At 38.8% G+C, this 25588-nt stretch overlaps 5 protein-coding genes across 6 annotated transcripts; 2 read left to right on the top strand and 3 right to left on the bottom strand.

Annotated features, from left to right (window-relative positions):
* Positions 1–4485: 4485 nt before the first annotated feature.
* LOC137724565 (magnesium-chelatase subunit ChlI, chloroplastic) lies at positions 4486–6647 on the top strand. Its single transcript, XM_068463328.2, has 3 exons — positions 4486–4818; positions 5036–5142; positions 5402–6647. The coding sequence occupies exons 1-3, from the start codon at positions 4713–4715 to the stop codon at positions 6452–6454; spliced, it is 1266 nt and encodes a 421-aa protein (XP_068319429.2). The 5' UTR covers positions 4486–4712; the 3' UTR covers positions 6455–6647.
* A 234-nt stretch (positions 6648–6881) lies between these two features.
* Positions 6882–8680, bottom strand: LOC137724564 (nudix hydrolase 15, mitochondrial). The gene is made up of 4 exons (XM_068463327.2): positions 8264–8680; positions 8018–8160; positions 7274–7393; positions 6882–7182 (listed from the first exon to the last, which is right to left on the bottom strand). The coding sequence occupies exons 1-4, from the start codon at positions 8607–8609 to the stop codon at positions 6958–6960; spliced, it is 834 nt and encodes a 277-aa protein (XP_068319428.2). The 5' UTR covers positions 8610–8680; the 3' UTR covers positions 6882–6957.
* Positions 8681–10601: 1921 nt separating this feature from the next.
* LOC137722581 (uncharacterized) lies at positions 10602–11584 on the top strand. Its single transcript, XM_068461623.2, has one exon. The coding sequence runs from the start codon at positions 10663–10665 to the stop codon at positions 11476–11478; it is 816 nt and encodes a 271-aa protein (XP_068317724.2). The 5' UTR covers positions 10602–10662; the 3' UTR covers positions 11479–11584.
* A 132-nt stretch (positions 11585–11716) lies between these two features.
* LOC137726876 (protein IQ-DOMAIN 9) lies at positions 11717–15243 on the bottom strand. 2 transcript variants are annotated; one of them, XM_088693776.1, is made up of 7 exons: positions 14997–15243; positions 14654–14860; positions 13988–14107; positions 13428–13559; positions 12849–13076; positions 12560–12673; positions 11717–12437 (listed from the first exon to the last, which is right to left on the bottom strand). In XM_088693776.1, the coding sequence occupies exons 3-7, from the start codon at positions 14060–14062 to the stop codon at positions 12096–12098; spliced, it is 891 nt and encodes a 296-aa protein (XP_088549902.1). In that variant the 5' UTR covers positions 14063–14107; positions 14654–14860; positions 14997–15243; the 3' UTR covers positions 11717–12095. The 2 variants fall into 2 exon arrangements, with proteins under 2 accessions (XP_088549902.1, XP_088549903.1); XM_088693777.1 differs by having other exon boundaries at positions 13988–14100.
* Positions 15244–17870: 2627 nt separating this feature from the next.
* Positions 17871–19829, bottom strand: LOC137722547 (aspartic proteinase nepenthesin-2-like). Its single transcript, XM_068461579.2, has 2 exons — positions 19104–19829; positions 17871–18696 (listed from the first exon to the last, which is right to left on the bottom strand). Exons 1-2 carry the CDS (start codon positions 19794–19796, stop codon positions 17941–17943), a joined length of 1449 nt encoding a protein of 482 aa, XP_068317680.2. The 5' UTR covers positions 19797–19829; the 3' UTR covers positions 17871–17940.
* Positions 19830–25588: the final 5759 nt, after the last annotated feature.

The raw sequence follows: 25588 nt of genomic DNA, 5'->3' as shown, positions 1-25588 counted from the left end.
TTCCAAAAAGCACTTGTAGTGATTTTAGAATCCAAAATCAATCTCATCAAAAACGTTTTTAATTATTTTAAAAGCAATTCTCCAACGAGTCATAAGTCTAACCGATTTCAGAGCCGAAAATTGAGAGATAGAGATTGTGGAGGTGAGAGTTGTGAGTAAGAGAGCTCATTGCTTGGTAAAATGATATCTGACCAAATGTGCGATTATTTATACTTCTCCAAGTTTGAAGAGGCTGGATGGATACTTGTGACGGATTAGCGGGCTCTTTAACCTGGATTAGTGTAAATGCAAATTGATTAGGCTTGAGCGTAATAGGTCAACACTGGTTTTAGCCCAATTAAATTTGCCAAATGTTGATTTTGGCCCTTCTAATTTTATTTTAGAATATTAGGGTGGTTGAAAGTGTCACACTTAGTTTCGATTCCTAGCTTCGTGATTAATATGATGGTGGTTAGAGGAACCTTTAATGTCTCTGCGATTCTTTACCAATTCTCAAAAAGATGAACATCGTGATTCATACGATGGTGGCCATAATTCTGATGAAACAAGTCCTCCTAGGTCCGTAAACCATCTTGATAATTTTAGCCAATTTTTTTTCATTTCTATCGTTTGGAAATGCATTAAAGCGACTGAAAGCATTTTTGGTAGAAATGTTTTTGAAATCAATTCTTATTAAAAATCCAAGTGGATCCTGGAAAATCACTTGAAGTGCTTCTTGCAGGAGGGACATATATGATATTTCTTCCAAAAAGCACTTGCAGTGATTTTAAAATCCAAAATCAATCTCATCAAAAATGTTTTTGGATTATTTTAAAAGCAAGTCTCCAACGAGTCATAAGTCTAACCGATTTCAAAGCTGAAAATTGAGAGATAGAGATTGTGGAGGTGAGAGTTGCGAGTAAGAGAGCTTGTTGCTTGGTAAAATGATATATGACCAAATGTGCAATTATTTATACTTCTCCAAGTTTGAAGAGGCGGGATGGATACTTGTGACAGATTAGCGTGCTCTTTAACATGGATTAGTGTAAATGCAAATTGATTAAGCTTAAGCGTAATAGGCCAACACTGGTTTTGGCCTAATTAAATTTTCCAAATGTTGATTTTGGCCCAGTGAAAAAGGCCCACAGTAATAAGAGTGGTTGGGTTCCTTCTAATTTTATTTTAGAATATTAGGGTGGTTGAAAGTGTCACACTTAGTTTCGATTCCTAGCTTCGTGATTAATACGATGGTGGTTAGATGAATCTTTAATGTCTCTGCAAGTCTTTACCAATTCTCAAAAAGATGAACATCGTGATTTATACGATGGTGGCCATAATTTAGATGAAACAAGTCCTTCTGGATCCGTAAACCATCTTGATAATTTTAGCCAATTTTTTTTCATTTCTAACGTTTAGAAATGCATTAAAGCGACTGAAAGCATTTTTGGTAGAAATGTTTTTGAAATCAATTCTTATTAAAAATCCAAGTGGATCCTGAAAAATCACTTGAAGTGCTTCTTGCAAGAGGCACATATATGATATTTCTTCCAAAAAGCACTTGCAGTGATTTTAAAATTCAAAATCAATCTCATCAAAAACGTTTTTAATTATTTTAAAAGCAAGTCTCCAATGAGTCATAAGTCTAACCGATTTCAGAGCTGAAAATTGAGAGATAGAGATTGTGGAGGTGAGAGTTGCGAGTAAGAAAGCTCGTTGCTTGGTAAAATGATATTTGACCAAATGTGTGATTATTTATACTTCTCCAAGTTTGAAGAGGCGGGATGGATACTTGTGACAGATTAGTGTGCTATTTAACCTGGATTAGTGTAAATGCAAATTGATTAGGCTTGAGCGTAATAGGCCAACACTAGTTTTGGCCCAATTAAATTTGCCAAATGTTGATTTTGGCCCAGTGAAAAAGGCCCACAGTAATAAGAGTGGTTAGGTTGTCACATCCCCGTCCGGGGTGGATCACTTCCCTGACCCGCTCCACCACCGTAGCACGATATTGTCCGTTTTGGACCCACTGCGCCTTCACGGTTTTGTTTTTGGGAACTCACGAGTAACTTCCCAGTGGGTCACCCATCATGGGATTGTTTTAACCCCTTTCTCGCTTAACTTAGGTGTTCCTACGGAACTCGAAGCCAGTGAGCTCCCAAAAGGCCTCGTGCTAGGTAGGGATGAAAATATACATATAAGGATCACTCCCTTGGGCGATGTGGGATGTCACAATCCACCCCCTTAGGGGCCCGACGTCCTCGTCGACACACCACGGCCAGGGTTAGGCTCCGATACCAATTTGTCACATCCCGGCCCGGGGTGGATCACTTCCCGGGCCCGCTCCACCACCGTAGCACGATATTGTCCGCTTTGGGCCCATTACGCCCTCGCGGTTTTGTTTTTGGGAACTCACGAGTAACTTCCCAGTGGGTCACCCATCATGGGATTGCTCTAGCCCTTTTCTTGCTTAACTTAGGCGTTCATGTGGAACTCGAAGCCAGTGAGCTCCCAGAAGGCCTCGTGCTAGGTAGGAATGAGAATATACATATAAGGATCACTCCCCTGGGCGATGTGGGATGTCACATAGGTTCTTTCTAATTTTATTTTAGAATATTAGGGTGGTTGAAAGTGTCACACTTAGTTTCGATTCCTAGCTTCTTGATTAATATGATGGTGGTTAGAGGAATCTTTAATGTCTCTGCGAGTCTTTACCAATTCTCAAAAAGATGAACATCGTGATTCATACGATGGTGGCCATAATTCAGATGAAACAAGTCATCCTGGGTCCATAAACCATCTTGATAATTTTAGCCAATTTTTTTTCATTTCTATCGTTTGGAAATGCATTAAAGCGACTGAAAGCATTTTTGGTAGAAATGTTTTTGAAATCAATTCTTATTAAAAATCCAAGTGGATCCTGGAAAATCACTTGAAGTGCTTCTTGGAGGAGGCACACATATGATATTTCTTCCAAAAAGCATTTGCAATGATTTTAAAATCCAAAATCAATCTCATCAAAAACGTTTTTAATTATTTTAAAAGCAAGTCTCCAACGAGTCATAAGTCTAACTGATTTCAGAGCCGAAAATTGAGAGATAAAGATTGTGGAGGTGAGAGTTGCGAGTTGCGAGTGAGAGAGTTTGTTGCTTGGTAAAATGATATCTGACCAAATGTGCGAGTGTTTATAGTTCTCCAAGTTTGAAGAGGCGGGATGGATACCTATGACGGATTAGCGTGCTCTTTAACCTGGATTAGTGTCACATCCCAGCTCGGGGCGGATCACTTCCCGGGCCCGCTCCACCACCGTAGCACGATATTGTCTGCTTTGGGCCCTGACCACGCCCTCACGATTTTGTTTTTGGGAACTCACGAGCAACTTCCCAGTGGGTCACCCATCATGGGATTGCTCTAGCCATCTTCTCGCTTAACTTCAGAGTTCCTACGGAGCCCGAAGTTAGTGAGCTCCCAAAAGGCCTCGTGCTAGGTAGGGATGAGAATATACATTTAAGGATTACTCCCCTAGGCGATGTGGGATGTCACAATCTACCCCCCTTAGGGGCCCGACGTCTCCGTCGGCACACCACGGCCAGGGTTAGGCTCTGATACCAAATTTGTCACATCCCGGCCCGGGGCGGATCACTTTCCGGGCCCGCTCCACCACCGTAGCATGATATTGTCCTCTTTGGGCCCTGAACACGCCCTCACGGTTTTGTTTTTGGGAACTCACGAGCAACTTCCCAGTGGGTCACCCATCATGGGATTGCTCTAGCCACCTTCTCGCCTAACTTCAGAGTTCCTACGGAGCCCGAAGCTAGTGAGCTCCCAAAATGCCTCGTGCTAGGTAGGGATGAGAATATACATTTAAGGATCACTCTCCTGGACGATGTGGGATGTCACAATTAGTGTAAATGCAAATTGATTAGGCTTGAGCGTAATAGGCCAACACTGGTTTTGGACCAATTAAATTTGCCAAATGTGGATTTTGGCCCAATAAAAAAGGCCCACAGTAATAAGAGTGGTTGAGTTTTTTGTTTTCCTTCTAATTTTATTTTAGAATATTAGGGTGGTTGAAAGTGTCACACTTAGTTTCGATTCCTAGCTTTATGATTAATATGATGATGGTTAGATGAATCTTTAATGTCTCTGCGAGTCTTTACCGGTTCCCCAAAAGGTGAACATCGTCATTCATACGATGATGCCATAATTCAGATGAAACAAGTCCTCATGGGTCCGTAAACCATCTTGATAATTTTAGCCAATAGTTTTTTAATTTCTATTGTTTGGAAATGCATTAAAACGAGTGAAAGCATTTTTGGTAAAAATATTTTTGAAATCAATTCTTATTAAAAATTCAAGTGGATTCTGTAAAAGCATATGAAGTGCTTCCAGGCCTATATATGATATTTGTTCCAAAAAGCATTTGCAGTGATTTTAGAATCCAAAATCAATCTCATTAAAAATATTTTTAATCATTTTAAAAGTAAGTCCAACGAGTCATAACTCTAACCAATTATCCATACAAAAGTCAGAATAACCTTTAGAATTAAACGACAACACAAGGAGTACCGAACTAAACGTACAAGATAGATACAATTGAAAATCTATCCACATATCCTCAGCCTCACAAACCTATAGACAGTCGGAAACCATGCCTACCTCCGAAGCTCAAGAATTATACTTACACTCGAATACGGAGTTGTAGTCCCACTCCTTATTCCCTAAACACTTCTTCCATGGCGTCCGTACTCGGAAGTTGCTCGACAGCGGCAACTTTGGCCCCTCGACATCTCTCATCTCGCGCTTCCAGGACTTCAATTCCCTCTCTCTCCATATGCCCAGGTAATAATTCCCCACCAAACAGTAGAAAACCCACTTCTTCTTCCAGTATCTGAACCATGATTTGGGATTGTTTTCTGCAACTTGATTGAATATATGAAATACCCAGTTCGTAATTTGGTGTTGTTGGTGTTTTGATGGGAGATTTGATGTGGGTTTTGGCTGGACAATGGTGGTGGGTTGCTGTTAATTTGAATGGAATTGCGTTTTTGCATTGCAGGGAAGAGTTTTGGGAGGAAGTTTTATGGAGGGATTGGGATTCATGGAAAGAAAAGGTCTCAATTCCATGTGACCAATGTTGCTACTGAAATCAGCCCTTCTGAGCAGGTCTGAATTTTCTTCATCTAATTGCAGTATTTAACAACAAATTTTTGATTGGTTTTGATTGATAAGTTTTATTGCTAATAGATGAAGTTTAATTTGAATTGGTGGTTCAGTTTTTCTGTAATGTTGGAGAAAGAAAGATTTTTTGCACTCTTGATATTTGTTGAACCGAAAATTTCGAGAAATAGTTTGTAGTTTATTAATTATACATGTTATGTAAAGATTTAGGTTGTGGAATTTATGTGTGATTAATTGTATTCAGGCGCAGAGGGTAGCTGCTAAGGAAAACCAGAGGCCAGTATATCCATTTGCTGCTATTGTAGGACAAGATGAGATGAAACTGTGTCTTCTGCTGAATGTGATTGATCCCAAGATTGGTGGTGTCATGATCATGGGAGATAGGGGAACTGGAAAATCCACAACCGTTAGGTCTTTGGTCGATTTGCTTCCTGAAATTAAGGTAGTTTCTGGTGACCCTTACAACTCAGACCCAGAAGATCCGGAGTCCATGGGCGCGGAAGTTAGAGAGAGCATTGTGAAGGGGGAGCAGCTTCCTGTTATCAAGACTAAGATCAACATGGTTGATTTACCCTTGGGTGCTACAGAAGATAGAGTCTGCGGGACAATTGACATTGAGAAAGCTCTCACTGAGGGGGTCAAGGCATTTGAGCCTGGCCTTCTTGCAAAAGCTAATAGAGGAATTCTGTATGTGGACGAAGTTAATCTTTTGGATGATCATTTAGTGGATGTTTTATTGGATTCTGCTGCATCGGGATGGAACACGGTGGAGAGAGAGGGTATTTCAATTTCACATCCTGCCCGGTTTATTTTGATTGGCTCGGGCAATCCAGAAGAAGGAGAGCTCAGGCCACAGTTGCTTGACCGTTTTGGAATGCACGCACAGGTTGGGACTGTGAGGGATGCAGAGCTAAGAGTGAAGATTGTGGAGGAGAGGGCTCGGTTTGACAAAAACCCTAAAGAATTTCGGGTTTCTTACGAAGCTGAGCAAGAAAAGCTTCAGGAACAAATCGGCTCAGCTAGAAGTTATCTTCCATCTGTTCAGATTGATCAGGACCTCAAGGTGAAAATCTCCAAGGTTTGCGCAGAGTTGAATGTCGATGGATTGAGAGGAGACATAGTGACTAACAGAGCTGCAAAAGCCTTGGCTGCTCTGAAGGGAAGTGATAAGGTGTCTCCAGAGGATATTGCCACTGTCATCCCTAACTGCTTAAGACATCGTCTTCGGAAGGATCCTTTAGAGTCGATCGACTCCGGTTTACTTGTCATGGAGAAGTTCTACGAGGTGTTTAGCTGAAGGAGATACTGAAAGGCCCCTTTCTTTTTTAATTTTGTTGGCAAGATTGTTTTTGTTTAAATTCTTTTCCGGGTTTTAACCCATCCCGCTTTTACACAAGCACATTTAGGTTTCACCATCAACATGTTCCGACTACTGTGTTATTTATGGTCTATTTTTTCAAGAAGCATGAAGCTCAGTTGAACTTTCTGTATATGGATCCAGTTTTTTGCCTATGGTTTCTCCTAATGTATTTACCGTTGCACGTTGACCTTTAGGTTCATAAACTTGGTTATTATAGTCGGTTTTGTACCTTGTATAAGGCGAATTTTCCTGCAACGGGATGCTATTGTGGTGGGATGTCAAACCAATCATGCAATGTCTTGCCTTTCAACTTTTTCACACGGCATTGCGTGATTGGAGGAATGATGATCTTTTCCAATGCAAATGGATAGCGAAGTGAATATTATTGCAGGAATGATGATCGTTTCCAATACAAATCGATACAATTCGTTGAAAATAATTTACGGGATTATCGTATTTCTATCTACAACTCTAGGAACCTTAAAACGGGGATTCTGCTCCACAAAATCTGGTGGCCGTTTGTATACAATTGATGCGGCCCTAATCAAGATGCCAGCAGTTAAACCCCAGATCATGTACTTCTTGTTCTTGGTTTCGTAGTCGAAGAAATGGATCAGAAACTTGTCTCCCATCCACTCTCTCTCATCTGACGTCCGGTTTTCATCCTGAAGCAAATGCATACACAACGATCTTCAAGAGAATCAAAACATAACTATATAATTTGTAATCAGAGTATGAAACTAAAACGAGAGAAACCTTGAGGAACATTTCCAGGGGGGCATCGAATATTGCTTCCACTTCAGCAGGATTTGGATCAGGCTTGAATGCTTCCTTCTCATTAAGTATGCCAATAACCGGAACAACTCTTAGTAGATGCTGTGCACAGAAACCCTATGGTTAGCGAAATCAAGTTCCTCATCCAAAATAGTCTTTCAAGTTACAAGTCCAACACCGAAATTTGCATTGTGTACATCGACCCTAACCACTACATACCCTATTTTTGAAGTCAATAAAAGCACTTACTCAACAATACAGACTACTACACTGCTCTTCCCCAAGAGCAACTTCCGAAATTTTCGAACACCTTATGTGAAAACTCAGGATTCGGATACACGCGATTAAAATTAGTAAATATTAAGGGCATGTACTCAACAGAACAACACGAAGCACGACTGAGCACAAACTAAATGGCCGTGTCAGCCAGACACTTCTTAAGAACACCTCCAATCTACCAATATGATTACTCATTTTTCCGGAAACTGATACTCTAAGCCGTAAACTCAAACTCTTTTGCAAACACAAAGTATAAGATAACTCGAGCATTTCTTTCTAGTCTCAAATCAAGTTCCCAACTTTCACCTTCCAATGCCGAGAAACTAACGCATAAATTCGCAACTTCACAAACATAATTCAACTAACCAAGTTCTGTGTCCACTCAATTGCACACGTTTGAGCTCAATCAAACCAAAATTTAGAACAAATCATGATCAAACTTTATACCTTTGATAGGAATGGTTCAAGAACAGTGACAACATTGACAAGCTTAGGATCCAAACCAATCTCTTCTTTCGCCTCCCTCGTCGCCGTGTCCCCGTCATCCTTATCCCCCTCCTCTGTTTTCCCACCCGGCAATGAAACTTCACCTGCAAAAACACAAAACCAAAAATAAAATAAAAAAACCAATCTTTCCCATTGTCTTTCAATTTTCTCGGGAAACAAACAAAGGGTAACGAAAATTGCACAAACCGGAGTGAGTGGACAGCTTCGATGACCGCTTAGTGAGAATGACGCGGAGATCGCCGGCGTCCCCTTCAAAGAGGCAGACCAAGACGGCGGCTCTCTTGGGTCTGAACTTTTCTGGGTCCCGCGCAACTGGGGTGTCGGATTCGGCAAATCCCACCTGGGACACGACCTTGCCGGCGGTTTCCTCGATTCGCTGCTCCTCAATGTCGTCGTCGGAGGGCAAAGGCGGCGGCTTGTAGAGGCGGAGCTGCTGGGCCAAGGCGATGAGTCTCTGTGAGCCTCCGCATGAATTGGGCGGCTCCATGAGTAGCGGAGGCGGTGGTGATAGCGTTCTGAGGATCGAGATCATGGGCTGCGCTTCTGCATATTAATTAGGAGCTTGAAAACTTGGGTTTTAACGAACATGGTAAAAAGGTGCTGGAAGTGAGCATCAGTTGCTTTTGTTAAAGTTTTCTATTAATTATTAGGCTAAATTGCATAAAAAGTCCTCTATTAATTATGTAATTAATAGAGAATTTTAACGAAAAGCTTCCCATATTGTTTACTTTAACGAAAAATCATATTTTTATATTAAAAAAATCAATTTTAATACTATTCATTTTACTTTTTATTTTATCATTATCCTTCCACATGCAATATACCATCTAAATTTGCAGCAGCAAGACAATAGCACCATTGTACCCAACTTCTTTTTCTTTAGTCCTCTCCTATGTGGATTTGGATCCTCGTCGGATCCCCTCCTTGGGAATCTAAGGATTAACGAACAAAGACCGTTGATTAAAAATCGTGTAGTCCCAATTAAATACTTTTTATATTTTTAATAGTAAAGTACTATTGTTTTACATGAAAAATATAAAAAAGGTAAAAATTGTGACCAATTAAATGATTTTTATATTTTTAAAAATAAAACATCATCGTTTTTTGTAAAAAATATAAAAAAGGTAAAAATTATGGCTAATTAAATGCTTTTTATATTTTTAAAAGTAATGTACTATCGTTTTGCGTGAAAAATATAAAAAAAGGGTAAAAATTGTGATCGCATGATTTTTAATCAACGGTCCGTATTTGTTAACTCCTGAGATCCCCAGGAAGGGGATTCGATGAGGATCCAAATCCCTCCTCTGTAGCAACTCAGCTGCGATGCTATCCTTTTGTACAAACTTCTTCGGTGCAAAACATTTGTACTCCTTGATCGCAAGAGCTCAACTTGGAACAGGTGGTCTTATACAAGGACCCAGCTTCTCTGCCCTCCTAGTTCCCATACACTCTCATCTCCTCTTATTTTGTGCGGTCACAATTAAGCCACGTCAACATTTTATATTGATTTTTTTATAGAGATAATAAGACAAAAATCAATAGTGATATAAAATGTTAACGTGGTTTAACCATGACCGCACAAATAGAAGAGGATGAGAGTGTATGGAAACTGGGCGGGCAAAGAAGTCAGGTCCCTTATACAAAACAAGCACCATACCTTCCAAACTTCTGTCCATATGCTAATATGGTGCAATATATTGGTCTTAGTAGTTAGGGTTCACATATGCAACTCACACTCTTGTATTGCATCGATATTGTCATCAACTTCACTATTTAGGTTTTGTAGATGATGTGATTAGGTAAATAATGAATATAAAATTTTATCGCAAAAGACTTCAGTTCAAGAAGAACTAGAAACTATTTACATACTTTTTACGTATAATGATCTTTTCTTTCACGTAAGATAATTTGTAGTTCATCGATATTTCCTAAGTCTAATCTAGAGTTTGTCCCATCGAAAAGGTGATGTGTCTGGTTGACTAGCTTTTGAGGGCATTAGTTGCTTGCTTAATAAGCAAATGAGACATGAACTCCTCCCAAGAAGCAACCAGACCAAACCAACAATATGATTGACAGTCACTGTCCCTTCCGTTTGTGGAATCTTTAGTATATGTTGTCTATCTTTACCACTGTAAGGTTTTACTTTTGACCAGCTTTCTGAAAATCCACCAAGAAAAAAACAGTGACTCGAAGTCGATGGTTGCAGCAGAAAAGGGTTAATTAATTAAGAGGTGTGACATTTGCATCAAGTCAGCAAGTAACTAGAACTAGGGTTGGCGCCATATTCCTGTTTCATACAAGAGTTTGCAGCTGAACAATAAAGAAGCAATTAGAAACCCTACTTTTCTGCATTAATGCTATGCTTAGCTTTTAACAGGCGATCTTTATGACGTCTTTTGCTTCCTCAGAATGTGTCATGCCATCTCTATCAAACGCATCTCTCATTTCGTAAATTTTGGAGTACATGGATATTAATATATTATATGTTGTGTGATGAGTTTAATGACTGGATATGCACTAAAGGTTCCGTGAAATTTCAGCGGATGAATCTGAGCCACTTAAAAGACCGTGTATAATTTACATTGATGTATAGTAGGACTCTTCATACCTATATTGCTGGACTATTTGCACTAGTGTCTTCCATGAGAGAGAGAGAGAGAGAGAGAGAGAGAGAGAGAATGTTACGACAAAGAGAATCAAAGAATAGGGAAGAACAGAATGAAGATTATCAGCATGTTCACTACTTGATGCCTACTTCAAAATCGGCATTCAAGCAACCGCCGGTCGACAATGCAAGATATGCAACGATTGTGAAAGTTCACGGAGGCCACATTGTCCGATCCTTGGCAAGAAAAGACCGGCACAGCAAGGTGTACACTTCGAAAGGTCCGAGAGACCGGAGGTTCCGGCTGTCAGCTCATACTGCTATACAGTTCTATGATGTCCAAGACCGCCTTGGCTACGACTGTCCGGGTAAGGCCATTGATTGGCTCATTGAGAAGTCCAAAGCAGCCATTGAAGCACTCTCTGAGTCTGAACAACCTTGCCAAGAGTACTATGATTGCACCAATACTAATGTTTTTGGTCAGCAGACTGAGCAAGAAATTGGAGAACAAAGTATGCATCAGTTTTGGAATCACCCGGAAAGCAATGGGGAACTGGAAACAATGAGCAATTTTAGTCCCATGAACAATGTCAACAATCTGAAAGAACCGGTTTTCGATCCTCACCAGTTAAGTTCATTGAACTATGCCGAAGGAGCCCTCGATTCTGCATCAAGTCTATCGGATTCCAAATTCAAGGAGATGGGATGGTTTCAAAGTTTGGTGGCTTGGAATTATAATGCAAATGATGGAGGAGAAATCTGTCCTTACAATTCATCGCATGTATCTCTGCATTAGCCATATATTTTGTCACAAGTTTTATTTGCTTCATGTCTTTTGAATTGTGTTTTTAGCTCGTGTTGAAATTCTAATCTGATCTAAATCGGATTGAGTTACTTTTTCAGTTATTTTCTTGTCGGTCTTCTTCTTTTTCTTTCCATTGCAGTTTTGTATAATTTAAACTACGAGAAGCGGAATTCGAAGTTGGGATAGAGGGATAGAGCACACATCTAGCTAAGCATGCTGGTGAAAAATCTGAAAGAGAACAACCAAGAGTGACTTCTAATTACATTGTGCAAAAGCACAGAATAATCCACTCCAACAAATATTTTGTATATTTACAATATAAATACAATAATCCTTTTTCCCTTTCACAATATACATTAATATGAAGAAAGAGGGGAAAAAAAAGAATCATAGAAGGATGGTTCAGTCCTAAATCCAGGTCTTTTTCGATAACCCGCTACTGCACGCGCAAGCACATTACTTCCAAACCACTACATGTACAAGAATAAGAAATGACGCGTATTTAAACAAATGGCTCTTCCCTCATTTTTCTGCTGTTTGAGTCGATAAGATACCGAAGACATTCTTATTTAGTTTCTTTTTCAACCATTGGATCGGAGCCAACAAAGTCAATGTTCATTTCTGAGTGTTTTTTCTTCAGTTTTAATGCTCTCTGCAGTTGCCGCTGATTTTTCTTCGACAGCTGAGTAAGACAATCTCCGAGCCTTTGTAGTTGGCTTACCATTTGATGAAGGAAGTTTAACTAAAACCGCAGATTTTGGCGTTGGTGAATTTATGTTCTTACCAACTGGGCTTGCTTGCTTACTCTGCACTTTTCTTGGACTAGGTGACTGCACACGGCTTTCCCAGGGGCGAGCAGCAATCCAGCGCTCCTTCCAGCTCCATCCCCAATTAGCTTTACCGAGTTCATAATTACCCAAGCTTTGGTTCTGACTACAGTTGGCCCTCCACTACAAATCATGGAATATGTTTTCAATTTCAATTGATTCAAGGTCAAATTAACGGGTTCTACTTCCATGCTACGTAGAATTAACGAGAACAAATAAAGTACAAATATGAGAAAATAGTCTACCTGATGAGAAAATGCATATGCCATAGCCCGCTCGCGCTTAACTGCTGCTTCTTCTCTTTGATATATCCTTGCAAGAATTTCATCCATTGTTTCAGAACCACCACACCACTCCGCCTGTCACCGAATAAGACAATTAATCAATGTTATTATGAAAACAAGCATGTGTAGTCACGAGGGTCCGAGGTTGATGAGGTGATGGTTCTGTAGCACGAGCGCACCAAAATTACAAAAGAAACTTGCAGAATCCTAAGTCTGGCAAGCTCACAGACGTGGAAGCTGCTGGTCTCACCTCTATTTCATGAAGCTTTGCCTCAAGTTTTTGTTGACTCTCTATTTTCTTCTGCTTGATCCGTCCTTCTGTTACCATACAGAGTCGGCGAGCTTTAACCTCAGCCTGTATTTTGCTCCATGAATGAAGATAGCTCAATGTAGTTGTAGTTTGCTTTGTAACAGGATAAGCTTGGGTCATTATTTGCAATCTTACAATCCCTTTCAAACGCCGTAACGATTTTCTAGCCTGCAATGGGTGACAGAAAATCTTAGGAACACCAAAACCAGCGTAACAAGACGTGCTCCTTCATGCATAAATGTCTACAATGCTCCTCATCTATCACGAAACGGCAATTATATTTAGAACAGTTTGAGTTTTCATTTGAATCAGAAAAGGAAAAAGCTGCCATGTAATAACATCATTCAACTTTATTACCAAATCCTCGTTGCTCATCAAGATTCAAACTAAACATCATTCACTGAATAAGAAGAATGCAAAACCAAAGATATAAAACAAAATTCCACAGGATCACCGGGTAAAGAACACAAACAGCGTTGAACTTTTATATTTTGGAGACGTTAGTGCACACATACATACCACATATGCACGGAAAGCGGTCTGAATCCGAATTGCAGCGATATCCTCAATTGGCAATCCAATATTTTTACCATTCGCAAAAGTAGACTTTGTCAATTTTATGGAGCTTGATTTTCCATGAGCTGAAGATCCCTGTCAGAAAATGTAATGAGGGGGTGAGGAATGACAATTTCATACCAATATCAGTCTTGGAATGTCACATACAAATAACTCGCCTTTAGTACTAGTAGCAACCTACCGTTAAATCATAAACCACGCATTCACTAGCATGTCTAGGTTTAGTGTAAAAGTCTCTGTTCATGAAGTAAAATGGTAATGTAACTCATGTATGTTACGACTGCACCATGGATTTGTGATGCCTTCCATTATTTATAAGATAAGCCAATTGCAAGATAGCTACGGCATAAATTAGAATTCTAAACCTCCATACACCTCGTTTAAGATTTCCAAATTCCTAACCCGATTTCCTAACTTGATTTCAATTGCTGGTCACTTCACAGCTTCAAATTCATTTCGTTAACAAAAGCTAAACAATGTAAAACAATTTGGAGGCTCTATACCTTCAACTGTTTTGAACTGTCGTCCTTTGATTTCTTTGGGCCGAAAAATACCTTAAACCAACACCCGGAACCCATACCTGATAGTGAAACTCTGTATCCAATTTAACATAACCCTGCCAACTAAATACAATCACCATCAACATTAAGCAACAAACAAGGATTTAACTTTAAGCATTCAAAAATTGCTCTCTTTTTTTTCCTTCTGAAATCAATCCAACAGTTAAAGATTAAGCTACACTATCCAATAACAAACAGATATAAATCACAATAAGCTAACAGTTGACCAAACTACATAATCCTCACAGTACAGCCTATTCAGCCTCATTTGTTCTTCTGCACTCTGCTTCGTCCCTCGATTCTCCTTCAATGTTTATTCAATCCGAAGGCTAGAACTAGAGGGAGGAGTGCAAGACGAGAAAAAGGAAGTGCGAAAATCACTTCTTCGAAGAAAACCAGTTGAAGTCAAACATTGAAAACTGACTTCCATACCAATCTGCATTCTATGAAAAACCCCTTATGCATTTAGCAACCAGATCCCACCCATATGATATGGCCTATATCTTCCAAATGCACAAAAGGGTTATCTCCAAATCATGTTGTCAACTCAAAAACTAAGACAAACAATGAAAAACCGAAGAAAACAGCATCTGGGTAAGTCTCACATACCAGAGAAGCAGCTTGAAAACTCCAAGAAATCAGTTTTGTTTTGAGAAATGGTTGCTCAAGATTTTGGAGGAAAAAGTCCGTGTGGGGGCAGCAGTTGTAAGAGCAGCAGTAAGGAAGAAGCAAAACCCCTGAGAAAGGTGGGGGAGAAAGAGAGAGAATAAAAGGTGGGTGTGGTGGAATGGAGATTGCCATGGCCCCATCACCAACCTTTGTTCTCACCAAAAAACAAAAATTATAATTTAAAAATTAAATTAAAAATCTTGCAAAATACAAAATTGCAAACCTTTTTCATATAATATCAAAATTGAATCTATTATGTTTGCCTTGCTTAATTTTCTCACACCTCAATCACAGCACAGGCTCAACCAACGCTAATACAACTCAACGTGTGGGGTGGTGGTGGTGGTGGTGGTTTGGAGGATTGAGACTTCAACAAAAGCAGGCTACAGCGATTGCAGAACAAACCAACATGGGCAATTTGGCATTGTCTGATTGAAATGTGCTGCCTTTCTATTGATCTGAAATTCGTCATCAAGCTTCAATCTTTACCAAAATAAGATACCAAATAATAATACTCCAAAATATCCAACGCATAAATCGTCATCGTATTATATAATGCACGTTGGTTAGGAAGTCAAGTTGCTTGTAGCTTCAGACTTAAAAAGTGTATGTTGGTGATTTGGTGAATAAATTGCAAAGAAGTCAAATGAGCATTCGTCCATGCACTCGAGATCTTGTGTGAATTTAATGTAGATTTTTCTAGGATGCTACTATTCACACACCCATTTATTTTTCTCAATTCTTTTGGTTCAATGGCCAAAAATTTAAAGGGATGTGTAAGAAATAAAATGTCTGTGTTGGTAGCACTACCCTTCTTCTATTGTTTGCAAATAATAATAATAATAATAATAATAATATTGCAAAGAAGGTGCACACAATGCAATGCAAATTTACATGTTGAGGATGTTGGGAATTTGGCATGGATTTCCAGCTGAAGCTGGAGATTGGATGTGAAGTTGGAAAATTTGGTAGGAGATGTGAACTTTTTTTTCCCGGTGATTTCAGTTATAGTTGGAGAGAAACAAATGTAGCTCCAAATGCTTCTGCAACCCCTTTTGTGGCTTAAGCACTCTTCTAGTGTGTTAAACAAATTTATGATCAAACTATTTTTTTTTAAATCTCAATTATGTTATTTGAGATTTAACTGAATCGTCTATCTTTTTATCAACATGTGTATGAAATTTGAATTCAGGATATCCTTCTTTCAAATAAAGACTGAATAACGCTTAGACCAAATGATCGTTTGCAATTACATACAACTATTAATCATCATCAACCTCTTCTTAAAACTACAAAATGTTGATTGACTCAATCTTAATTAAACATTTTTGTGAACTTAAATAAATTAGCTTCCAAAAACATGAGATTGAAATTGAAATTTTTGAATTCCAAATCCTTTTGAAGTTTTACTCCAAATCACAAGCAAATGTACCCAAGCGATTAAAAACATAATTATGCAATAATGCTTGTTGTTGGGCTTTTGGCTCCTCTGCGTTTGTTGCTTTGTAAGTTTAGGCCTCTCTGTGTTTGTTGGTATCCTTCAATTTGTTGTTTTTGAATTTAATGAGTATTAGTTTAGCTGCATTCATCATTTTTTTAAAACAACAATAATCAAGCTTTATTTCATTAAGTGAAGTCGGATGTATGAATTCTAAAACGCAACTGTTAAACAAGCTCGAAAGCACTCATTTAACTATTAATCATCTTGAATATTAAAAAACAGCTGGAAACCTTTTGTGTCATATATGAAGAGGTGATTAGTCTGTTGGAACGTTCCGATTGAGGTCATACCATGAGGATTATCGTCAGGAATCATTGCAAAGCAAAACTCGATGTTTCCAGCTTCATTCTTCACCATATAGAAAGCATTCAACGCATCAAAATTCAGATCGGCATTGTTGTCGAAATGGAAGGTGATCCACGGAAACCCCGTAAAACCTTGCCGGTTCACCACCTCGTAGCACGGCTCCAAAGGCTTAAAATCGCTAGGGATCCTCCTCACGGTCGCTTCACCCATCGCCGAGAACACTGCTTCTAAACCTGCTACTAATACATCGTAAGCAGGCCTTACAATCGTGACCAGCGCGCCTGAGTGACTGAGTCAATCATAGTTCCCCCTGTTCCGTCGGGTCGAACCACGAAATCCTCCGGCGGAATGTTAAGCCTTCCCCCCATGATGCTAATTGCTAGTAAGTTCAGGTAGTATATTGGGGCGTTGTTGAATCTCCTCAAGGCTGTCACACTTAGGTCGGGTTTTTCCCCTATGCTTGCACTGCACCAAATTTTAGGAACGAACTGGTGGGGCCTGCTTGTTGTTCGCGTCTCAGGCAATACGAGAACCGACCGTCGCCTTGGCCCTTGGCTGGGGGAGCCTAACTGGGTTGCAAACGACCGCGGACCAAAACCAAGACCCAATACACCTGACATCAGATTACCGTCGTGGTTAGATGCTACCTAAAAATAAAAAATGAGGAATAATATTTAATTTGTCGCACAAAAAAAAAAAAAAAAAAAGAGGTTCATTAATTTGGGCCAGTCAATCTTGTTGTTTTTTATTTACCCAGTATTTATTGTGTTTTGATTGAAACCCTAATTTTTGCATTTATTTCTTTTTTAGTTGTATGATTATTACTTAGAAATTGAAAAACATCTAACCATGATGAATGGGGTAGGGCATCATCATCATTCATTTTCTCAATTATCAATTAAAGATTAGTTTTTTTTAACAAAGAAATCACTTATTTAAAAAAAAAAAAAAAAAAAAAAAAAAAATCACTTGGGTATGTTATAGATTGAGAGGTTACATATCTCCACATCATATATAATAGCATATGGGCACACACAAAATGTGTGAGAAATTTTTTTATTTTTGTTTTTGAAATAGAAGGAGAGAGGAAGAGAGTGATAGAGAATGTGGGAGTGAGAATTTTTTTTTTTTAATTAGAGATATGTTAGGATTACATGCAGGTGAGGTTTTGAAAAAAAAAAACACCAAAATTTGGTTGTGTGAAATTACATTTCTGCCCCATATTTCTTATTCATGTTTTGTTTTAATTAGAGAGTTAAACTGGTAATTTCATAGAATTTTGGTGACAATGAGTGTTTTATTAATTAGTAAAGATATATGTTATAATAGCGCTAAGCTATGCATGAAATAAAAGGTGGATATGATAACATTTATTTGCTTTCATTGTTTAAAATAGATAGCACATATATTGTCCGGCCGATTAAGAACTTGCAAAGGAATTCTCTGGACCAAAGTACAGTTTGAACTCTTTGGTGTCATATATGAAGCGGTAGTTTGTCTGTTGGAATGCTCCAATCGAGGTCGGCAAAATAGGATTGCTTTCAGGAAGCATAGCCAAGCAGAACTCAAGATTTCCAGAAGCACCCGCCCCAGTAACAAAAGCAGCCTCATGATCCATATGCATATTTGCATTATTCTGGAGATTAAAAGTGATTATAGGGAAGCCCAAAAACGCTTCTGGCCTCAGCACCTCATAGCAAAGCTCAAAAGGTCCATACTCCCCAGCTGGGAGCCTTCTCAAAGTGCCTTTACCAGAAGCTGCAAAAACAGCTTCCAAAGCACTTACCAAAACATTGTGTGCATGTCTTGAGATTCGAGTGAAAGTAGATCCTGAGTCGATCATGCTTCCTCCAGTCCCATCGTCTCGGACAGCAAACTCTTCCGGTGGTATGGGAAGCATGTGTCCGTTCACACTTATACCCAGTAAATTTATGTAGTAGTATGCTATTGTGTTGAATCTCCTCAATCCTGTCACACTTAGGTCAGGTCTTTGTTGTATGTCTGCTCCAACTTTTAGGTATGAGGTGATGGGCCCTACAACTCTTTCTCTTCTGAGGCAGTATGAGAAAAGACCGTTGCTTTGACCTAGAGGGTCTAATTGGCTGACAAACGTCCGGGGACCAAATCCAAGACCTAGCACGCCAGATATCTGATTAGTATCGCCTGCAAACGATACCTGAAATTAAGAATGAAAAATCAGTACCAATATATCCGATTAATAAAAACAGGTTTAGGTTATACATAAACACTCATCAATATAAATTAATTAAACAGTTTAGTTAACATTATGGTATCAGTCCAAATTTAATGACAAGCTATTATTTCTAAGGTAAGTAATCTTGTAACTAAAGCAATTTGGTCGCTCAGTACAGTCACATGACAAAAGAACACATATAGCTTTTTTTGCAAACCAAACATAAGAAACTCGATCTTGGAGTAATTATCTCTAAGAGGGAACCATTTGTCTATATTTTCTATATCTTTGTACAAATACCAAATAAATTGACCAAATTCTCAAGAGATTATGGACCAAATATACAATAAATTATTTATTGACAAGATACCAATAGAATTTATCAATACCTGGTTGCTGTCAATGGCACAACCAAAAACCAAACCTTGAATGGACTCCCTACCAGGGCCTGTGCTGCTGTCGAAACTGAAAGTTTCAGATGAAAGATAGCCAGCTACAAAGCTACGGTCAGCGTAGGTTCTCTCAAACGAACAGAAGTCTCCAATACAGAAGCCCTGACAAAGCGGGTGCGCATTACAAGGTAGATGCTGATAAGAAGTTGATCTGCTACTCGGAAATGGTTCATCTACCACCGCAAAACAGCGGTGCTGCTCACATTCTTCGCATTGCAGCCAAGTGAGATCGCTTGCAGTGTCCACTACAAGGTTGTACAGTTTGAATTGCGGAGACGATGTTGGGATTGTGCCGATCCCAATTTTGACGCTGTAGAGAGCCATAGCCATGTTAAGGTTCATGAGCATTCGGACAGTTTCAGGACTATACGAAAATGTTTGATTGTTTGCAGCTGCTAGGGTTGTCATGGTTTTAAGGTATTGAGCACGAGCGATGGACTGGTTAGTTAGGGCTTGGATTCTCTGTTTGTGGGTGAGGTTTGGTTGGTAGAATGGTGACTGTGGGTCGTTTCTATGGATGAGCTCAATGGTCAAGCCACCAGGTTTTGTAGTGATTATGTGACATTGTACTAGTAGTGCTAACAAGGATGATAGTAGGAACAGGAAAATAGGGTTCTTGGTTTCTGCCATGTACTTCAAAATTATTAGAGAAAATGAGTCTGAAAGGATAGAGAGACTTACAAAGTATTGACGCCTTTTATAACGGAAGATTGTTTGAATAGGCAGGAAATAATTAATTCACTCATTAAATTCAAGTTGTCTCTTACTTGATTTTTCCTTTATTACAAACTCCATCCTCATTAATTTCGTCAGAGTATGCATGCATTTCCATTCGTTTGGGCTCACTTTCGATGACAACAATTATTGTTTTACATATATTTGTTGTTTTTTTTTTTTTTGAATAAGTGATATTATCTACATTAAGAAGAGGGGGTGGGCTTAGCCTCACAATAGGTAGCAATAATGTGGTTCAAACTTGCATTTAGCGAAAATCGAACCTAAAACCTTCACTTACAAGTGAAGAGAAATACCACTAGATTGTAGTAATAAGTGGTTAATTGTTGTTATATATTAGTTACAGTGGAAGGAATCGAACTCTTGACCTTGCTCAATTCTAACTAATTTTTTACTGTATGTATATATTGTTAATGAGTAAACTAGATTAATTGAATGATCAAAACAAAATAGATTTTTTTTTTTTAGAAAACCTTGACGTCGATGGTACGAGGGAAATTAAAAAGTTACACCTAGACAGGAGGATGAAAACCTTACCTCTCATAAAACAAGAAAAATAAAATAGATTAATTCAGCGAATTCTTTGTCACAATATCAAATTAATAAGAATACCTAGAGTAAATATCATTGTAACTGTAATGGAATCCATTTAATTAGTATGAACAAAATCAAACAAAAATGTCACACATAACACATTTCGTATATACCATATTTGTAGTTGTCACATCCCGCCCCAGACCCCCACCACATCCCGGGCCCACTCCACCATCGTAGCACGATATTGTCCGCTTTGAGCCCTGACCACGCCCTCACAGTTTTGTTTCTGGGAACTCACACAAGAACTTCCCAGTGGATCACCCATCATAGGAGTGCTCTTGCGTGCTACTTGCTTAACTTCAGAGTTCCCATGAAACTCGAAGCCAGTGAGCTCCCAAAAGGCCTCGTGCTAGGTAGGGATGAGAATATACATATAAGGATCATTCCCCTAGCCGATGTGGGATGTTACAATCCACCCCCCTTAGGGGCCCGACGTCCTTGTCGGCACACCACAGCCAGGGTTAGGCTTTGATACCAAATTGTCACATCCCGTCCCGGGCCCCCACCACATCCCGGGCCCGCTCCACCACCGTAGCACGATATTGTCCGCTTTGAGCCTCGACCACGCCCTCACGGTTTTGTTTATGGGAACTCACACAAGAACTTCCCAGTGGGTCAACCATCATAGAAATGCTCTCGCGTGCTACTCGCTTAACTTCGGAGTTCCCATGAAACTCGAAGCCAGTGAGCTCCCAAAAAGCCTCGTGCTAGGTAGGGATGAGAATATACATATGTTGACTCTAAAAATTACAAAACCTACGTGGCGCACAGGCCGAGTAACTAATAAGCTAACTACGTCATTCGGTTGAATGCAGGGCGTGCCAACTCGTCGGCCGAGCTCGGCCGAGGAGTAAAATTCGTTGATGTCGCATTGAGCGCGTTGTTGACTTCTCTATCTTGCGATTGCGACCGAGGAAGGAACACTCTCGGTCTCTGGGTTCTATAGCCTGAAGACAAGGCTACTAATTCTGCGAAGTTCACAAATCGTCGGAGCCCGATTCGGTCACTGTGATTATATTCGTAAGAGTATAAACACGTCGATTCGAGACCAAACTATATGGACACAGGTACTCAAAAGTGATGTATGTCTTGATGGTAAATGTAGTTCGGCCGTCGGAATGCCGAACTCTGAAACTTACTTGTGAATATCTAATCATAAAATCATTCGGCGTCCAGTACGCCAAATAACGCAATTCGTAACACCTGACTACGCCGAGAAGGCTAGCAAGGTGACCTCTACCAACAAGGGTTCGAAAACCCTTCTCGGCCGAGACTTAGATAGGTAACCGGTCGGCCTCGACGCAGTGCTGTTTATCCAAACTGAAGGTGCTTCTTGGTCGGCTGATTCTGCGGCAATAGTGTTGTTTATCCAAACTGAAGATGCTCGCCAGGTGCCTCCACAGTGCTGTTTATCCAAACTGAAGGTGTGTCGGCAGAAAAAGAAAAGGAAAAAAATCTCAAGGTATTTGAGAGGTTTTGCGCAGGGTAATTGTATGCTGAATTGAAGGTCCTTTTTTGTTGCATGATTTCTTGTATTTATAGCACCCCATTCCTTGAGACCGAATTGCATCCTTATCTGGATTGGGAGTCCTTGTCCCGTTCCAACTCTACTTCGAACAAACCTAATCCCACTAGGACTTTGAACTTTCCCCTCTTCCGAGGCTTTATTCTTTGCCGGCCGGGAATCCTGGCCGCACCAGGACTTCCTCGACCCTCTCTGTTTATCTGGACTACTTAGGATAGGACTCGACCGACCCTGCCAATTGGCCCGGGATTTATCACTCGGCCCATAGCATTTGACACAACCTTGGGCCGAGCACAACCTGCTGCTCGGCCCAACAATATTATTTTGGGCCCAAACAACATATAAGGATCATTCCCCTAGGCGATGTGGGATGTTACAGTAGTTACTACTTACATTGATGAACTCTATTTCTATTAGAGAAGTACAAATATGGTACCATAGTAGGAGAAACTAGTTAAGAGATTGTTTGGTATCCTTCTTGGACCAAATTTTTTGTTTTAAAATCTAATGAGGTATTAAGTAATTTAATTAGTTGTATTTATCAATTTTAAAAACAAAATTAAATCCGATAAACAAAACAAAACCAAACAAGCTCTGAAGCACTCATTTAATTATTAATCATCTCGAAAATTAAGAAACTCTAAAGCACTCGTCCGTTGGTACGCTTCAGTGGACGTCATACCATGAGGATTATCGTCAGGAATCATTGCAAAGCAAAACTCGATATTTCCAGCTTCATTCGTCACCATAAAGAAAGCATTCGACGCATCCAAATTCAGATCGGCATTGAGGTCGAAATGGAAGGTGATCCACGGAAACGACGTAAAAGGTTGCCGATTATAAGTGGAAATTTGAAATGATGGAGTTGATAAATTAGAGCATCTTCAAAGGAGATGTTAAACATAATATGTCAAAATTTTATTTGATGGCTGATGTGGCAAATTGAATACAAGTCCTAAATTCTATTATTTTCCAATGGATGTGTCAAATATTTATTTTATTATTTTATTGGGCCTAGAGTTAAATTAACTATTAAAAAATAATCAAAATTAATTGTAGTTTTTATTCTATTGGTTGTTACTGGAACCCATGTATTAAAAAAATTCAATTAAATATTTTTGACTCCTTATTTGTTTGTAGTCAAAAAATACAGCTAGAAAGTAAAGAGTCAAATGATTCACATGCCACATCATAATGGCATATCCATTGAAGAAAACCTAAATAACTTTTAATCCTATTTGGCATATTTGACATCTCCTTTGGAGATGGTCTTACAATCCAAAGAAAAAATAAATAACCACCGATTCTTACATGCCAATTTTAGACTGAATTAATTAACATGCATGTGTGGGTTTAAACAGCTTTTTTCAGTAACCTTGAGCAAACTGAAAATTGTCTATAACAACTCATTAAGTCAAAGCATTGACAATTCTCTGATATGGCATAAACGAGATGTGCAATGCTAATGGATGCACGAAGAGGTATTTATCAACGAAGAAGAGAACAAACAGAAAGATGGAAAAAAAGTGGAGCCTCTTCATGTTTCTATCTCTCATTGTTTTTATTCATTAATCTCTTGATGTTATTCAATTTTGAATAACGAATATATGTGAGGGATGAGGGTTTGGCGTTTCTATTTATAAGCAAAAATCTCTTGAGAGAATACACTTTGATTTGGGAGACGTATGGTGACGGAGACGCATGGGGACGGAGACGTATATACCAACTCCATCGATTAAAAGATAATATATAATTTCACACGAAAAAGTTATTTGGTGTAACTGATTCGTTTTGTTACCATATGTACTGGTGCGTAATGTCTTTTGCCTGGATTTTAAGGAAAACTAATGAAAATGGTTTGAAAACTTTGAGTTTTAATGATGATGACAAAATAAAGGGTAAAGTAAATAGTACCAGGATTGATTTTTAATGTAAAAATATGGTTTTTCGTTAAAATAAACAGTACCGTGAGCTTTTCGTTAAAACTCCCTAAATTTTACTCTACAAAATTGCCAAATTAAGCATACCAAATGTCCATTCAAGAAGCCCAATATATGGCATGTTAAGAGGGAAGCCAATGAAACTGTGCGGACTTGCGCGTTTCCGTCTTTCGTATGGAGCATGGATCAAGATTTTATTTGGTTCGAGAGGCCAGAATTATTGTATATCATCTCCTTGTTGAGGATAGTCATATGTAAATCTTCGGTTAAATAATAAAATATTTCGGTCCTAATGCGAAGCAGTGTACTAAGATAATAACCTCGCAAGTCTTAAAATCCATTAAGGCCTGCGAATATGTAAAAAGTAAAATAGTATTTGATGCTATACGTGAGAAAATAACACATACTTAGGATCTTTTTACTTAAAACTCCTATTTTCTCAATTCAGCTATTTCTCAAAATTTCTTTGTACCTAAACTAACCTGAACCTCATCTCTAATTTTTGCAACACACCACATTCGGTATATTTTTTTTCATTTTGTAGCAAGTAGCTGATCAAGGTTACAACTGCTTGAAATGACTCTTTTGGAGAAACAGTTGGTAGAGCACAACGATCATCTGGATCTTGATCGTCTTTGGTAGGCGTATTCAGTATCGCTATAATGATCTCTTTACCGACAGGCAATTCTTTCACTGTATCATTTACACTAGGAAGGTGCTCAACATCCATCACTTTTCTATACCGTAGACCATAAATGGCTTCACGCAAATCACACATGCCTTCATCTTCACCATTTTGTCTTAATATCTGACCTGATCTTGCAATGGTGAAAACAATTTACAATGGTTGTTGCCTTCGCATCAGTGTTCCAAGCCCGCATTAACAAAATTGATAGCATTCAATATGTTAAAACCTGTACAAATTTTGTCGAGTTAGTTGTAGAAAAGTACAAATTGTAAATGCTCTCATTTTTTGTAATCCGTTCAACTTAATTTGAAGATATCTGTTCAAGCTTTCGTTTACTTTTAAGGCCTCCATTTTCTTCTTCTTTGTTTCACTGTGATTTAGATAGTTTCATATTACATTTTTCAATGTAGTTAATATATATGTTACCACATATGCAGAGCCACATGAAGACCAAGATGGGCACGAGCCATCCTGAACTGTTTTTTATTTTATATCCGTTATCTGTTAGTTTTAAACTAAAGAGCATGTAGCTCATTAGTTATTGGAGTTTTAATGTTTCTGCGCGCCATGGGTTCAAAACTTGCATCCTTAATGTGTTTTTGACCCATAAAACAAAAACACCTTATAAAAATTAACCCTTTTTTTTGGCGGTTGATATACAACAATCTTTTTTTGTTGCTTGATATTAAACAAGGTTAATTTAGAGGAAAACTCAATTATGTTAAAAAATATCTCATAATAATAGTATTAAATTATGATTTTAAATTTGTGTCTGAATCTAATGTGAACTTTTCTTTTTTATCAAAACTCGTAACAAGTTTTTTTTTATGATATAATTATCTCAAACTAAATTTTTCATACGTTTTAAAGGTCTACCATGTAACATCCCCACATCGTTCAGGGGAGTAGATCATGTAAGCCTTATATGTATATTCCC

This window comes from Pyrus communis, chromosome 5, assembly GCF_041283825.1.
Source record: "Pyrus communis isolate YQ-2024b chromosome 5, ASM4128382v1, whole genome shotgun sequence".
NCBI classification, from domain to species: Eukaryota; Viridiplantae; Streptophyta; class Magnoliopsida; order Rosales; family Rosaceae; genus Pyrus; species Pyrus communis.
The sequence above is the reverse complement of the archived record's forward strand: the minus strand, read 5'-3'. Positions and strand labels throughout refer to the sequence as shown.